The sequence below is a fragment of the Morone saxatilis genome, unplaced genomic scaffold, assembly GCF_004916995.1.
Source record: "Morone saxatilis isolate NCDOM2014 unplaced genomic scaffold, NCSU_SB_2.0 Contig12, whole genome shotgun sequence".
NCBI classification, from domain to species: Eukaryota; Metazoa; Chordata; class Actinopteri; family Moronidae; genus Morone; species Morone saxatilis.
The window spans coordinates 22,320,599-22,335,124 of NW_023339674.1; the positions used below are offsets into that span (position 1 = coordinate 22,320,599).

Sequence of the window (14,526 nt, forward strand, 5' to 3'; positions counted from 1 at the left end):
ATTTATCAAAACATGACTCAATGAGCATATTAAGCAGGAAAATATTCGTCTTCAATCACAAGATACTCATACTAAGTGTATTCATATTTTCTGCTTCCCTTTAGCCACTGAAGAAGATGGTCGACAGAATCCGCAAATTCCAGGTCCTCAACAACGAGATTTTTGCCATCCTGAACAAGTACCTGAAGTCTGGAGATGGAGAGAACATGCCGGTCGAACACGTCCGATGCTTCCAACCGCCGATACACCAGTCACTTGCCAGCAGCTGAGGTGCTGCCGTCGCCACTGTCGATACTGTGGACCAGCCTGAAGTTCCAAACACTGTCAGCATTACCAGACTATCCACAACTATTCCTCATTTACTTTAGGTCTTTAGAAGCAAAGGACCATTAAATGTAAGGAAGTTGGGCCACTTTTTTTTTTTTTTTTGTATTTCACTTGTGCCTTATCAGAAATGAATAGATATTTCCCCTTGTTGGATGAACTATTCTTTGTTTTATACTTACAGAAAGCTATAGATCAGGGAAGGGAAATTAGTTTTATCAGATAAGTATTTAAGGGTTTGCAGTGGTGGAATATTAGAGGGTGAACAGCAGTCTATTTTAAGTGGGGGTGGAAGTAAATTTGTATTTTCTATATTGTTGGACATGCATGCTAAACATTTTAAAGGAAATTGAAAAGTAACAAATCTCATACTCATGTTAAGCATTTATTCACTGTGCCTTGTGTTTCAACTGTTTTAATCATTTTAATTCAATAAATATGTAACAAATCTGTTGGTTCATCTCGAGAGCTTTTCATGTAAACGCTACAAAAAAAGGTCAGAACTAATTCCAACAAAAGTTGTTACTACTTTCAAGTATCACGAAAAAAAACCCTCAAATCATAGTGACTGTCCTTTTAACTGTAGTAATTGTCAGCAGGAGCTCATATAGAATATATATTAAAACCTTTATCCTTTTGATTTATAGAAAGTAAGTCAGTGCATGAGTATGCATGTACATATAACAAAACATTTCTTAAAAAAACTCATATTTACAGCGCTACAGAGGAATGAAATTAAGTTCTAACTGGAACTGAATATGACCAGGTCATATTCTGAGAAAAGTAAGGCAAATTAAAACATTAAATACAATCCACTGGTCTGTCTGAGTCACTTTCCCCATACAGCTGATTGTCTTACTGTTGTCATACCATAACAATGCCATGGTTGGTGAGTCAGTAGGGGGCTGAGGAAAAGAAAGTTCCTTAATGATCCAATGAGGAAGTCATCGCCCCATTTCTTCTGGAGACGCTGTCAAAAGGCAAGCCCATTTCTCTGCCCTCAATGTCCTCAGTGGACTCATTATGTAGCAGTTCATAGGTGCTGTGGGAGCCCATACCGTTGGCTGCGGGAAAGGCCCGCTCCTCCTTCCTCATGGACACCGCGAGAGTAGCCAAACTAACACTGACGTCTTTGAAGGCATGGAGCAGGAAGATGCCCACGATGATCGTGAGGAAGCCACTGAGGGTGCCGATCACGTCGTCCGTGCCCATGTGCCCCCACTCCTTGAAGAGGATGGCAGAGCAGGTGAGCACGGATGTGGTGAAGAACACGTAGTAGATGGGGGTCACCAGGGATGTGTTGAATATGTCCAGAGCCTTGTTCAAGTAGTTGATCTGTGTGCTCACACAGGCAATGAGACCCAAAAGCAAGATCCATGCCAGTGGGTTTCTCACAACGCTTTTCCCAGCAATTGCTTCCTTGATGGCAATACCCAGTCCTTTGACACAGGACACCGATAGTGCCCCAATTACTGAGCAGATGGTAATGTAGACAAGGATGTTGGTCTGACCATGGCGGGGACCCACAACAAATATGAAGATGAGGGCGACAATGATGACAAGCGTGGCAAAGATGAAAAACCCTATGAGAAAAAGGGAGTGTTAAGTTGGAGCTGACATTAATGAATTAGTGAAGAAATACAATGCGAACAAAGTTGTTGTGCTCGGTCTTAAATCCAGTAGAACAGGCCCCACCCTTGGTAAAAGAACTATTTCTGGACAGGATCCCTAAAGCTAGTTCTGTACCTGGGTCAACCAGCTTGTGGGCCATGTGCTCGAGGCTGCTGATCTCTTCCTCTTGCGGAGCGTGAATTACCATGGTGGTGGAGCCCAGGATGCTGAGCAGGCAGCCGAGCTTCCCATGCAGGTTTAACCGCTCGGTCAGGAAGTACGACGACAGCACGGCGCTGCAATGACATTTACAGTCAGCCACAGTGACATCACACATCCATTTATAGATATAAGACAAACATGTAAGTGTCAAAGTCATGCAGCGAGTCGTCTGTACCTGACAAGCACGCTGAGGGCTCCCAGCGGGGTGACCAGAGTCGCAGGAGCGAAGGCATATGCTGCGAAGTTGGCTGCTTCACCAGCTCCCACTGTAAAGGATTAAGACGCATTAAGTTAACTACCAAATATGACAAGGATAATTATGTTGTAATGAAGGCAGAAAGGGGCAAACACTGAAATGCTGCCTGAGGTTGAAGTGTGTTGCAAGTACAATGTTATCTTCCCACGTTTTGCAGGTCAGAAGACGTAAAAGGAGTCTAGGTTAAAAGTGTTGGTTGAAACTGGTTATAGACATCTACGCTAGATATACTGGTTTAACAGCATTTCAAATTAAATTGTTCAAAGACGTCAGAAAAACACATCTTCAGCCAACTTTACCTCAGTTTAAATCTTAACATCTAAACATCATTTAACCTGCAAATCACTAAGATCCATGCAAACTGAGATTGTAGAGATTTACATTTTAACTACAGACTGTCATCACTTACTTGATAGTAAACCGGCCCACCATAGCCATTCTTTCAGATATGCGTGACCACCCTGGCCTGAAGAGCAAACAAATAAATACTTCAGAACATGTGATTCCACTCATTTAAATAACATTTGCATGTAAGCAAACCCTGAATTGTGTAATCATCACAACTACGAGTCAGGCAGCCGCACTGGGTTTGAGCTGAAGGACGGATGAAAAGGTGAAGTTAATGATTACTAGTTGTTAAAAGAGTGCTGCTAACTCACACACACACTCACACAGAGACAGAAACACACCCTGCACATGTGAGCAAACGTAAGTCTGAAATGTAGGGAGGGTGTAATCAGGTGTTAATGTGCTGTCTCCACTCGTTTGGCTTCTTAGCTGGGTTTCAGTGTTGCACAACTAGACCAGGGAGTGCCATAGCTCAGCTGCCAAAGTTGGACAATCTGTTCCATTGTGTGACTGACAATAGATGCTTAGAGAAGGTCAGTACCTGCCCGCATGGATCCCTTCCTCGCCAGCCTCAGAAGTCCCTTCTTCTTGAGGATAAAGCTGCCTCCGATGAAGATGCTGGAGCTGATGGCCAATCCCAGACCGATGTAAAAGTCATACTTCCCTCTGTCCTGACCCATAGTGAGGCTGGATGTGTTGGTGTGGTCTGTCACATTTACGACCAAACAATGCAGATGCTGACCAAAAGTACAGTTCTGGCCAGCCCACACACCTGAGAGCAGAGCACAGGGGAAGACAACAGCACATGTATCAGATAATGAGAAAAAGTACAAAATTAAATAAAATAAAACAAGGTTTTTAACATTATTCTAACGACCTACCGTCTCCACAGTCGACACTACAAACGGGTGAACCATAATCTGATGTGTGGGAAGAATCCATCACGGTACCAGCACATTTAGGACTATCTACCTTCTCCGCCTTCCACTCTCATACAAACACACTGAAGTAATGATGTTGAATAGCCAACCGGTTGTTTGGGTGTTGAGCTTTGTTTGAAGTCAGCCAGCTGCTGTCAACATATTCACTTGAAGACAGGAATTCAGGAAGTATCGCACCACTCAGGTTAACCAGGACACGCAGCTCGTTAACCATATCGTAAAGTCGCCCTTAACAGTCCGTTAAATACCTGCCCCAATATTACATGTACCCACACTGTCCCCAGGGGCAGCGGCACTATGGTGGGGCCACGGGGTTACATTTGGGTTATTTAAACTGCATTTAATTGCTAGTATCCCCCCTCGTTAGCCACGTTAGCTTACATTAGCGCGACGGCTAACTGGTCGGCTAGCTCAGTTAGCGTTGAGCAAGAATCAGAGTATCGGTCGCTTGCTCGGTTTGAGAAGTCACACAGAGAGGTACATACCTGTCGAAGGTGGCTGGTCTCCCCGACGAGAAGAAAGTGGTAGCAGCTGGAGGTTAGCTAATCGCTAGGCTGCTTCCTGGCTCTGTTGCTAACCATCTCATACTGCTCTGTGAACTCAGACAGCACCGACACCGCTCGACGACTGCCGCACTGCGAGCCTCTTCTTCTGCTGATCACCGGGGATGTGACCACTGAACTGTGTGCCCTCCGCAGGCTGAAGTCCAGTACCACACAGAGCACACACACAGAGCACAGTGCACCGCAACACGGACACATTACCGCGGTCACCGTGAGGTTTTTACTGCACTCAGTCCACACTTTGAATTATAAAAACACAAAACGACTCGTAGTGGGATTAGAAAATGCTTGTTTATTCAAAACCATAAACATTTCCAAAATGTGTGGGACATTCAACTTATTAGTTTAATAACAGTGAGTCAAACGACTTACTAAATTAATTGAGTTATTGTAAATATAATAATAATAATAATAATAATAAGTAAAGTTATTATAAATAATACCCTGAGTTAGTTTTTTTCTTTCTCCAAAAACCTGGCTGTGTATTAAAGATCTGGTATGAGGAAAGCCAAAATATTTTACAGGTGATATGTAAGTAGTTTGATTTAGTTAGTTAGATTCTTCATCTTAATCACACTTCTGTATGACAAAGACTCACCGAAGCCAGCCCAAAGCTGACACATGCTGTTACAGAAATGAGTGTAAACGGTTAAATAATGTACATAAAAAATCCATAATAATCCAAATTATGTTTTAATTACTTGTTAATAACATGAAGGCGCAACACATCATGACAGAACAGCTAGTGGCTCCAGAGCAAAAGTTCATATTTGTCATATCAGCTTTCCAAATCCCTCCATTAAAAGATTCAGTCATTGTTGATAGTCATCTTCTACACAAGTCCGGCACTAAAGACACTGCTTCTGAAATGACACTGAATAATTCAGAGGCACACTGAATAAGTCAAAGTGTAGGCGACTCCACACTGATACAGTCCAGCGATAGCAGAACATTAAAGCCTTCAAGGTAACACTCTACATGAGAGTAAACTGAATTATTTTCAGTTCCTGTTTAACCAAGCACCAGTGTTTGCTTTACATTAGTGTGTGAAGTTGACAAATTAACTGCTCCCCAAGCTATATTTGAGTGTGCCGTTTGAAAGCTGCTAAAGGGGCAGTGACGGTCACATGATGAGTGTTGCAGTTGTGAATATTAATAAAAATTAAAAAAGGAATGATTATTATTACATAGTAACTAAGAACTGTTCACAAGGAACTGCAAGGATTCAAGTATAATGTTGGTGAAAGTAGTTATAATAAATATACTGTTGCTTTGGTCACTTAAACTCACAGGACAAATCTCTCATAGTGGTATAAGAAATGCAGTTTGGCACAAGTCATACGAAGGCATCTCAATCAGTCTTCTTCTTCCAAGTGATCAAAGCCTCTTGGGAAATGCGGAGCAAAACGACTCCGACACACACTGTCGCCAGACCACAAAGCATGCCAAGACTGTCAGTTAAAGTTAGTGCAGTCCACTCCTTGAAGAGAAGAGCAGAAGCAAGAATTACAGTGGACGTGAAGGTCACATAGTATATGGCTTCGAAGGTGTTGGAGCTGAAACACTCCAAGGCCTTGTTGATGAAGACAAACTGTATCAGGATGCTGACGGCCAACGTGCCCAGCAAGCCCAGGAAGAGAGCCACAGCTCTGCTGCTCGGGGGCCCTTCTCCAAAGACGTCCTGTGCAGCGAGACCAAGTCCTTTGCTGCTCGGAACGGTGAAGCTTCCCAAGAGGGAACATATGGCAACGTACACCATGATGTTTGATGAGCCGTGAGCTGGAGCAATCCACACGATTAGTACGACCAGCAGCAGGACCACCAAGAGGGCATAAAGCACAAACACTGCAGGATGAAAAATGATATTGTCATTTATATTACCTAATATAGTATATTTATCTTCAATGATTCTGGAATACACATTTATCATTTGTATCACCTGGGTCAAATAGCCTCTCCTCTAACTCCAGTCTCGACGTTACAGCCTCTGCTTTAGGGGCATGAATGATGAGCACAACGGAGCCACAGCAACATAACACACAGCCAAGCTTTCCCAGGATATTTAAATTCTCCTTCAAGATCCAAGAGGCCAGCACAGCCCTGCATCGCACAAAAACACCATCTTGTTGCAAAGATACGCAAGGCAACTCAAAGAGTCCTGAACTAGTTTTAAATGTTGACTCTGCACTCGTGTGCTTGGCAGATGTGAAATAATACAGTGTAGATTAAAGCAGTTCATGATCGCTGAATGTCATAGGACCAAAATCATTTATACACATTGAAATTGTATTAAAAGCAAACCATTTCCATATTAAAATTTGCCAGTTAAAAGGATGAATAATTAACCACAACTTTACTTTGCCTGAGGTAGTAAACCGGCCTGATCAGATACTGTCTGTGAAAATTCAGATATAAGGACAAATCTCCTAAAATAATTAAAAATAAAAAGTATTCACCGTATGGTGTTTGAAAGCTGGCCAAACCAGATCACAGTTTCAAGCCAAATCCTGAATTTAAAAAAATCCCCTCACTCTTACCCAAACAACACTCCCAGGGCTCCCAGTGGTGTCACTATCACAGCAGGGGCCACATTGTACGCCAGGAAATTCCCAATTTGACCGACAGCCACTGATGACATTCATAAACACATGAGTCAAAACATGAAACATTCATTGAGAATAATGTTTTAAATGAAGTCAGCTGCACACGGAACTCCAAGTGTGATTTCTTGCGTTATTTGAAATGTGCATCCAGAGCCGACAGATGGCGCTATACTCACTGGACAATGTCCCAGACCACCACACCACATCTGTGAGGTACGAGCCTCCTGTGGAACACAGTGAAGAGTTTAGACTTAGAGATAAAACTGTCATGGCTTCCTCACTTCTACCCATGGATATATTCATGAAGCTAACGCTAATGTCCGTCTACTTCTCTGCTGTTTCTGTCTACCTCTGTCGCGGGAGCGTAATATTCCCTTTTTTTGAAGCACAAATGTCGACCCATTGATGAAACTTGACACTACTGCTATCACTATTCCAGCTACAGGTAACGAACCGCCGCTTGGCTCTGAGTCCACAGCCATTACTGCTGCTGCTCATTAGCTTTAAGCAGCACACTGACTGAAGCTCTGACCGTCCAACCAACTCCGTGTTTAGGAAGTGAGACAGTGTGCGCATGTGCGGTTCCTGAAGCACCCGGCTGCGCCATCCCGGCATTACTCACTGCACTGAATCATATATTATATACATTGCATGCACATTGCAGTGACTGTCTGTTTGTGTTTTCGTTGCATCTGACACTCACACAACAAGCCTCCTAGATAATGACTGAAATGGCACTGAAGGCCCGATTCTAAAGGGACCACATCAGAACTACTTTGTTCAGCGGTTCTGGAAAGTAGGAGAGAAAAAGGAGAGAAGAGGAGAGCTGCACTGGAATAGGAGCTGTCTGCCTTGTGAATCATGTTCTTCATTTAAACACTAGTCTTCCTCCTACCTGAGGACACAAAAATATCCCCTTGAGCAAAAAGGAAGGATCCAGTCTGAAATTAACTGTCAAACATTACACTTAGACCTCTCACTACTGCTGCTGGAGTGAGACAACAGCTGCCTTTTTTTTATAGAATCATATCATACAGTGTCATTACTGAACCAAAACTGAACTAGACCTTAACTTTCAACACAAAACCCAAGGGGATAAATACTGTTTCTGAATGTGTCATTATAGCTTTTTCCTTACCCCTAAATTAAATGTTAATGCCATTCGTTTAGTTTGTCAGAAAGATATTTTACCTTCTTCACACACATAGGACCTGGCATACTGGAACTCTTACAATTTGGGGTGCTGTCCCATCCAATAATCCCTTAATGATGGATTACTGAAATTATATTAATAGAATTTATTAACAGATCCAGCTATCTTGCTAATCTTCCTTCTGGAATATCTCTTCGCCCTGTTGTGGAAAACATGACATTACATTAAAAATGAACATTCAGCGGACTCAGGAAGATGATCCCACATATACTTCATGGCCTTTGTACAGATACTCAAAATAAGAAGTACATACTTAATCACAAGGAACCCACATTTCTGAGGTTGTTGTCGGTCAAATAGATAAAATAGCAGCAGACACATCAAATAGCAAAGTTACACAGCCAAATTATGCAACATTCAATTCAAAACTGTTTTATTAAATTAGTTTTAAGTAGGATATTGGTTTAAAAATGTCATTGTATAAAGTTATTGGTTGAAGATATATATAAGTATATATATAGTTTTAGTTAAATAAACAAACGCTATAATTAAATACACATCTAAAGCTATATTAAATAATAACTGTCCCTAAATAAATCAGCTGTGAAATAAATACCCCCACCCTTTCCTAGAGACACACCGCCCCCTAGCGGACAGTTTGCCTTCCTGCTGGGCCGACCCCGCCCCTCCTATGTCCCGCCTCCAACCCGCTCATTTTACTACACTGGCCAGCACGAGCGGGCGGAGTAGACTCTATGGCCAACGGATCCGCTCTCATTAGAAACCCCGCCCCGGCGGGCTGTCGTGGTTTCACATCAATCGCATCAACTCTACCAGTTACGACTACGTAATTTGTTTCCAAGCCTCGTGCCCTAGTCGGCGACCTGTCAATCAATCGATAATGAAGGTTTGTTAATGCAGCAGAGCAGCAGAGGGGACGCGACCAGCCCGAGAACACACCGCAGGTAATGGAGACATTTGTTGTCAGTCTCGAACATGTCCCCGCTGTGCCGCTGTGCCGCTGTGCCGCTGTCAGGGCTCCGCGGCGGCTTCACGGTTGTCCGATGATGTTATCGTCAGCTAGCTTACGCTCTGTCGGTATTAGCTGTGCAGCAAGCTAAGAAGTTAGCCTTAGCCGCCAAGCTAACGTGAACGTTAGCTAGCATTAGGTGTTGCGTTGTGAGCGTATTGATGCTGTGTCAGTGTGTGTTATTACCCGCTGGACTAGTGTCTGTTATCACCCTGCTCTGGTAGGCAGGTAATCGCCGCTGTATCAGGGTTAACACAGAGTGTGCCCTTGATAGCATTAATGCTACGAGATAGTCCTTCTCCTCCCAACGTCTCATGTAACGTTACAGTTGTGGATAACGTTACATCTTCGGCCTTAAACTCTAGCGTTAATGGTGTTAATGGTGTTAATGGTGCTAATGCAAGGCACACATTACACTTACATGTCACAATAGTACTTTTAGATCAAGTAAGAAAATCTTAGTTATAATCGCGTATGTAATTGAAAAGGTTGACCCAGTTAGTGATGAAGGACTCTGTGTAACGTTACTTAAACTGAACCAGTCTCGATAAAAGCAGCAATATTGAGACATAACTTAGCTGCTGTCTGATGTTACTTTGTGTATTATAAGACCTGTCACTGAAAAGGGAGTGATTCAATCATGGGTGACAGCCGGCGTTGGGCTTCCTTCTGTTTACGTTTGCTTGATGCTGATGGTTGCTTATGCTGATTTATCCTGACTGTGCAAGTTCACACATTTGAGGAAATGTTAGTGTTAATGTTTAAACCGAGAGTTGAGGAACTGCGTTTTTATCCAAGTCAAAGTGAGGTAGATTTTCTCTAATATATGAGCTGGTGTTCTTGACAGGCAAATGTAATGCAGTCGACTATTTTTTGCCTCCATTCAACTCATGATTTCATGCAGTATAATCAAAGCAACAAATGCATCAGTCAATAATCAATAATCTGGTTGAACTGGCATAGTGATCAGTCTTACTTGCATCATACCGAGTCCAATCAGCGTGCTTGTAAAAGGTAAATTGTCTCTGGCCTTGACAACACAAAGGAGACAGGCCCGGTAAGGTGTGTGCCCGTGTTAGGCACAAAGCTTTACCCTCATTCATTAAAAGGCACATTATAACGCTGATTCTCCTCTAACCCTGAGTGTTTAATTTGTCTTATAACGCAGCCTTTCATCTCTTTATGTTGCAGGTTGGCTGCGTTTGCAGCCAGGAGAGGAGAGGGGAAGATGCCTTCTACATCTTTTACCCTCGATGCTCAGCTGAGATTTCATGACAAATGGCTGAAGATAGACTTACAGGTATGTGTACATGAAGGAGTGAATCATATAGAAATTAATACTTTTTCAGAGTAGGAGGACAGCCTGATACTTGGGGCTGAGTTTGACTGTATTTCTCATATTTGCCTCATTGAATGAATGAATTACCTTAGTAAATGTTGAGAACATTCACCTGTGTCTGCTGCAGCACTTCCAGCTGTGTTTTGCTATCTAAAATGACTGTATTGCTGAGTTTTTAGAAACCGTATAATTTGTAGGTTGTTGTCAGCCTGACTGTTGCATCATGTTGGGGACTGACTGCAAAACCTCTGAACCTTATTGTGTCACTGATAGCACATTAACATAAATCCAATAGTCTGCTACTTTAACACGGTCAGAGTCAAACTGAGCGTTGAGCTATAGGGGCTGCATTAGTTGTAATGAGCTGACTTACCTGATCACTTAGGACATCTGTGCAACCACTGGCCTGCAAGCTGTGTGAAGCCTCGTGCACAGATGATTATTGTTTTTCCTGTAATGTGAAAAGCGGTGAAGCCTATAATCTGTAGGTTCAGGTGAAAGGGTAATTAAAAGAAAGATCTATGTTGTGAAAACAAACTCATGTTGGTTGTAATTATGAGGTCTTTTATCAATATGTGACAGATTGAGAGAAGACACCCTGGATCCACTGTGCTACAAAACAGCTGGTTGCTCTCACCTCCACAAATTGCAGCCTGTCTGGACTCAACCTGAACTTGAAAATTGGTTTGCGCTACCAAATGAGAACTAAAATTGGGGAAGGGTGTCATGTTTTCCCATCGTTATAGCTCTCCCCAGTGCTGAAGGCAGCTTTAGTGTTATGTGTCTGGTTTGGTGTCATCTGTGAGCTAACATGTTTTTGACACTGAAGACATTAGATCCTTGAGTTGGCTCTCCACTTGAGTGAGTGTTTCTTACTGAAGCAAAGCATGAATGGTGTACCACTGGGGCGATGACACAGATTTGACAGCAGGTGTATCCTCAAATTAGTTGGAAGTAAAGCCGCCATTTTCTGTTCTCATTCTGTACTTGTATTTGACATGAGTTTGTCGTGGTTTCTTTTCTTAGCTTAACGATGTAACGTTTCTTAACTATGAAGAAGAATTCTTTCCACAAGTGAAACAGATGTTTCTCTGATGTTTGCGCCAAATGTTAAAAAATCAAAAGTAAAATGAATTAAAGACAAATAACACACATGGAATGGTTATTTTAGAAGAGGATATTTTTAGTATAACACAAAAACAAGTTAACCCAAGTTAACCCAAGTTCACTGGATCCATTTCAGCTGAGATTATAATGACCTCATAATGTGATCATAGCCTGTATGTGACATAGCCATGCAGAACTCACAAACAGAGGAACAGATAAAGATTTTAAAGTTGATGCTCTAAATGTGCTTTCTGTTTCCTTTGGCAGCGGGCATTCTCTCCAGAGGGCCTGAGTGAGATGTGGAATGAAATGGTAAAAGATGAGGAGATAACATTCAATGGAGAGGAATCAGCTCACCCAGGTATGGCGCTGAGAGAGGACAGCATTCTTTACCCTCTATGTTTTTTATAGGGAATGCACATTGCTGTCATTTGTTTATCATACCATGGTGCATTTCTAAACACAATCTAAGGGCTGTCTTGAGCCAGGGACAGCTTTTTAATCTTGCTGATGGAAATGAAGGTCTTTTGATGATTTCAGAGGATTGCACTGACTGCTTTGGAACTCAGAAGAAGGATGAACCCAACGACAAAGAGAAGAAAGAGGAGGAGGAGACGTCAACATCTGTGCATCACTCTATCATTGAGACCTGGGACTGGGGGAGGCAGCCAGGTGAGAGGGTGACCTGAACAAGGTTAAGATGTGTCAGGCTACAGAATATCCCGTTGCGGCCTACTACTACGATGCTGCCCTATTTTCCTGCTGTGACTCGTGTTATTTTATGCCTTTCTGTTTCCAAGTAGGGTAATTAATACCATGCTGACAGCACATGGTTTCACAACACCTAAATGTCGACCAGATGCAATGATACTGACCGTTTCGACACATGGCCAACCTCTCTGTTTATCAATTTCACGTCTGTCAGGCCCTGCTGATCTGTGCATGTTTTGCTGGCACGTGAGGCGTGGAAACTCTGAAATGACAACTTGCAGTCTGAAGGTCTGAGTGGTTATTTTTACCCCTCGGAGTGTAATCTTGGTAGGCGTTATAATGTGGCCTAGCACGGGGTAGCGTCTCTCACCCTAGCTGTGTTTACTGGCAGGACTGGGTGGGACGGTGTTATGGTGGTGGGAGATAAGGGGGGAGGGTCTATATGCGTAGCGAATGCAGTCTTTGCTAGTAGATACTTGGTTGCTCCTTTCCCTTTTTTTTATTTTTTTATTAACTGAGTCAGGAAATCACACTGGTCTGATTGTACTGGAGTGTAACTGGATCGCTCAGTGGACGAGTGCTCTGTCTTTGATGCTTAAAGTTCAAACAGCATACTTCCTGCTTTTCCATCGAATGTTCAGATATCTGGAACAGCCGTTAGAGCCCAGACCCAACATATTGTTTTAAAACCAGGATGGTGCAGGCACATATGACACATTTGCTGTGATTCTTTGCAGTGGATTTGTTTTTCCTCTCTTTTGGTAGTTTTCTAGCACAAGTTACTTTTTAGCCATGGGCAATGTAAAATAAATAGTTAGAGACTTTGTCTGACTGGAATACATATCCGTCCTGACAGCTGAGCACAGCTGACTGTAGTATACAACCTCAGGCCAGTCTGGCTTACATAAAGCTTAAGTGGATTTCAGACCTGCTATTTTGGCCCATCTTGTCTACCCTGCAGCGCTGCTGTATAGATGCATAATAAAGCATTTTCTCTTGAAGCAGATCAGAACAAAGGACTGATTGTGATAAAGGCCAGTGGAGATAACATTGAATGTGGAAAATATTAGTTTTCTTTACATTAAGAAACAGTCAAGACTACAAGCAATACTTTTAAGTGTCATAGGACCCTTTCATAAACATAATGCTGTTAGTGTATGAAGATTGGTAAACAGAAAAGTACAGAGCCTTCTATACATACTATATGACATACTTATACTAAATTCTATAAAGGTGTGTTACCTGGTAGCTCACCTGGTAGCGCTGGCGCCCTGCGGCTGTACCATGGCTCCTTGCTGCAGCCATGGGTTCAAGTCTGACCTGTGGCCCTTTGCAGGGTGTCATACCCTCTGCTTTGTGCTGTTGACAAAATTGTTACTTGACAAATGAAAATGTGAGTTTTCATGGGTAGTGAAATATTTTTAAAAGCATAGTGCACACTGTTGGGCCATACAAAGTCCCATTGCTTTAGTTTAAGGTTTTTCTGTGAGAGGTACTTATAGGTGTCAAATATATGCCATTATGTTTAGGATAGTTATGCTTTCATTGCCCTTATCCTCATGTGTGTATGTAGATGAGACTGAATTGAAGGACTGTCTCATGGTCCTGGTTGATGACCAGCAGAAGCTCTCGGGTCAGATGGCCAAAAGCGCCCTGTCTGCTCAGCGCTTGCGCCAGCGCCTGGTCATCCTGGAGCGCTACCTCATCTCTCTCAGCCACAGCATGATGGAAGAAAAGTACAAGGTCCGCTGGAAGACGCCCCCCAGCCCACCACTGCCTGCTGCTGACAATAAGAGGTAACAAGAACTAATAATTAACTATAGATAGAGCCAGCACAGTTACAATGTACAAAATACAGTACAGTTTCTTCGTCGACTTACAGGATTGTCCATGCTTGTTTAGGTTAAACTCTGCAGTGTGATGTGTGAGTGCACACTGTTTTACTCATGGAGGCCTCTTAAACATAAAAGCAAACATACAACTTGTGTTAATCCCTGTGTGTTTTGCTTTGTTCTTTCAGCCCTCGTCCAACCAGTAAAGGCGTGGAAGGTCTGGCCAGAGTTGGGTCCAGGGCAGCTCTCTCTTTTGCCTTTGCGTTCTTGCGTCGGGCCTGGAGGTCAGGTAAGAATGTGTCGGGATACTGACAGTGAAGACGTTTTGTGCCCTAGTGGTGGTGATGATAGCTGCTGTCATGGTAATGGAGCTTTGCTCAACAGCTGTGAATGAATGTGTTGCACCATGTTGCTCATAGTAAACAACACAAACAGATTTCTCAGTGCTATGTTTTTAGCCTTAGCTTGTGGTGTCCGCTAGATGAA

At 42.8% G+C, this 14,526-nt stretch overlaps 4 protein-coding genes across 5 annotated transcripts in view; 2 read left to right on the top strand and 2 right to left on the bottom strand.

Annotated features, from left to right (window-relative positions):
• The window catches only part of cyfip1 (cytoplasmic FMR1 interacting protein 1), a 30,275-nt gene extending 29,491 nt beyond the window's left edge, over nucleotides 1-784 (top strand). The window contains exon 31 of the mRNA XM_035653144.1: nucleotides 105-784. Coding sequence (XP_035509037.1) covers nucleotides 105-269 — 165 coding nt within the window. The 3' untranslated portion in view covers nucleotides 270-784. The remainder of the gene's footprint in view (nucleotides 1-104) is intronic.
• A 159-nt stretch (nucleotides 785-943) lies between these two features.
• On the bottom strand, nucleotides 944-4,412 carry nipa2 (NIPA magnesium transporter 2). The gene is made up of 6 exons (XM_035653146.1): nucleotides 4,188-4,412; nucleotides 3,303-3,533; nucleotides 2,823-2,879; nucleotides 2,333-2,423; nucleotides 2,071-2,231; nucleotides 944-1,907 (listed from the first exon to the last, which is right to left on the bottom strand). The coding sequence occupies exons 2-6, from the start codon at nucleotides 3,439-3,441 to the stop codon at nucleotides 1,249-1,251; spliced, it is 1,107 nt and encodes a 368-aa protein (XP_035509039.1). The 5' UTR covers nucleotides 3,442-3,533; nucleotides 4,188-4,412; the 3' UTR covers nucleotides 944-1,248.
• Nucleotides 4,413-4,538: 126 nt separating this feature from the next.
• nipa1 (NIPA magnesium transporter 1) lies at nucleotides 4,539-7,423 on the bottom strand. Its single transcript, XM_035652695.1, has 5 exons — nucleotides 7,218-7,423; nucleotides 7,045-7,092; nucleotides 6,803-6,893; nucleotides 6,205-6,365; nucleotides 4,539-6,110 (listed from the first exon to the last, which is right to left on the bottom strand). The coding sequence occupies exons 1-5, from the start codon at nucleotides 7,348-7,350 to the stop codon at nucleotides 5,617-5,619; spliced, it is 927 nt and encodes a 308-aa protein (XP_035508588.1). The 5' UTR covers nucleotides 7,351-7,423; the 3' UTR covers nucleotides 4,539-5,616.
• A 1,435-nt stretch (nucleotides 7,424-8,858) lies between these two features.
• The window catches only part of herc2 (HECT and RLD domain containing E3 ubiquitin protein ligase 2), a 41,904-nt gene continuing 36,236 nt past the window's right edge, over nucleotides 8,859-14,526 (top strand). For both annotated transcript variants that reach the window (XM_035653782.1, XM_035653785.1), the window contains exons 1-6: nucleotides 8,859-8,986; nucleotides 10,243-10,351; nucleotides 11,765-11,858; nucleotides 12,038-12,169; nucleotides 13,782-14,004; nucleotides 14,229-14,329. In XM_035653782.1, coding sequence (XP_035509675.1) covers nucleotides 8,937-8,986; nucleotides 10,243-10,351; nucleotides 11,765-11,858; nucleotides 12,038-12,169; nucleotides 13,782-14,004; nucleotides 14,229-14,329 — 709 coding nt within the window. In that variant the 5' untranslated portion in view covers nucleotides 8,859-8,936. The remainder of the gene's footprint in view (nucleotides 8,987-10,242; nucleotides 10,352-11,764; nucleotides 11,859-12,037; nucleotides 12,170-13,781; nucleotides 14,005-14,228; nucleotides 14,330-14,526) is intronic.

Coding starts and splice junctions, on each gene's coding strand:
- nipa2 (XM_035653146.1), bottom strand. CDS start 3,441: ATGGGTCAGGACAGAGGGAAGTATGACTTTTACATCGGTCTGGGATTG. Junction 2,880..3,302: donor GAAGGGATCCATGCGGGCAG/GTACTGACCTTC, acceptor TTTGCTCTTCAG/GCCAGGGTGGTCACGCATAT. Junction 2,424..2,822: donor GTGGGCCGGTTTACTATCAA/GTAAGTGATGAC, acceptor AATCCTTTACAG/TGGGAGCTGGTGAAGCAGCC.
- nipa1 (XM_035652695.1), bottom strand. CDS start 7,350: ATGGCTGTGGACTCAGAGCCAAGCGGCGGTTCGTTACCTGTAGCTGGA. Junction 7,093..7,217: donor ATTACGCTCCCGCGACAGAG/GTAGACAGAAAC, acceptor TGTGTTCCACAG/GAGGCTCGTACCTCACAGAT. Junction 6,111..6,204: donor GGAGAGGCTATTTGACCCAG/GTGATACAAATG, acceptor TTCATCCTGCAG/TGTTTGTGCTTTATGCCCTC.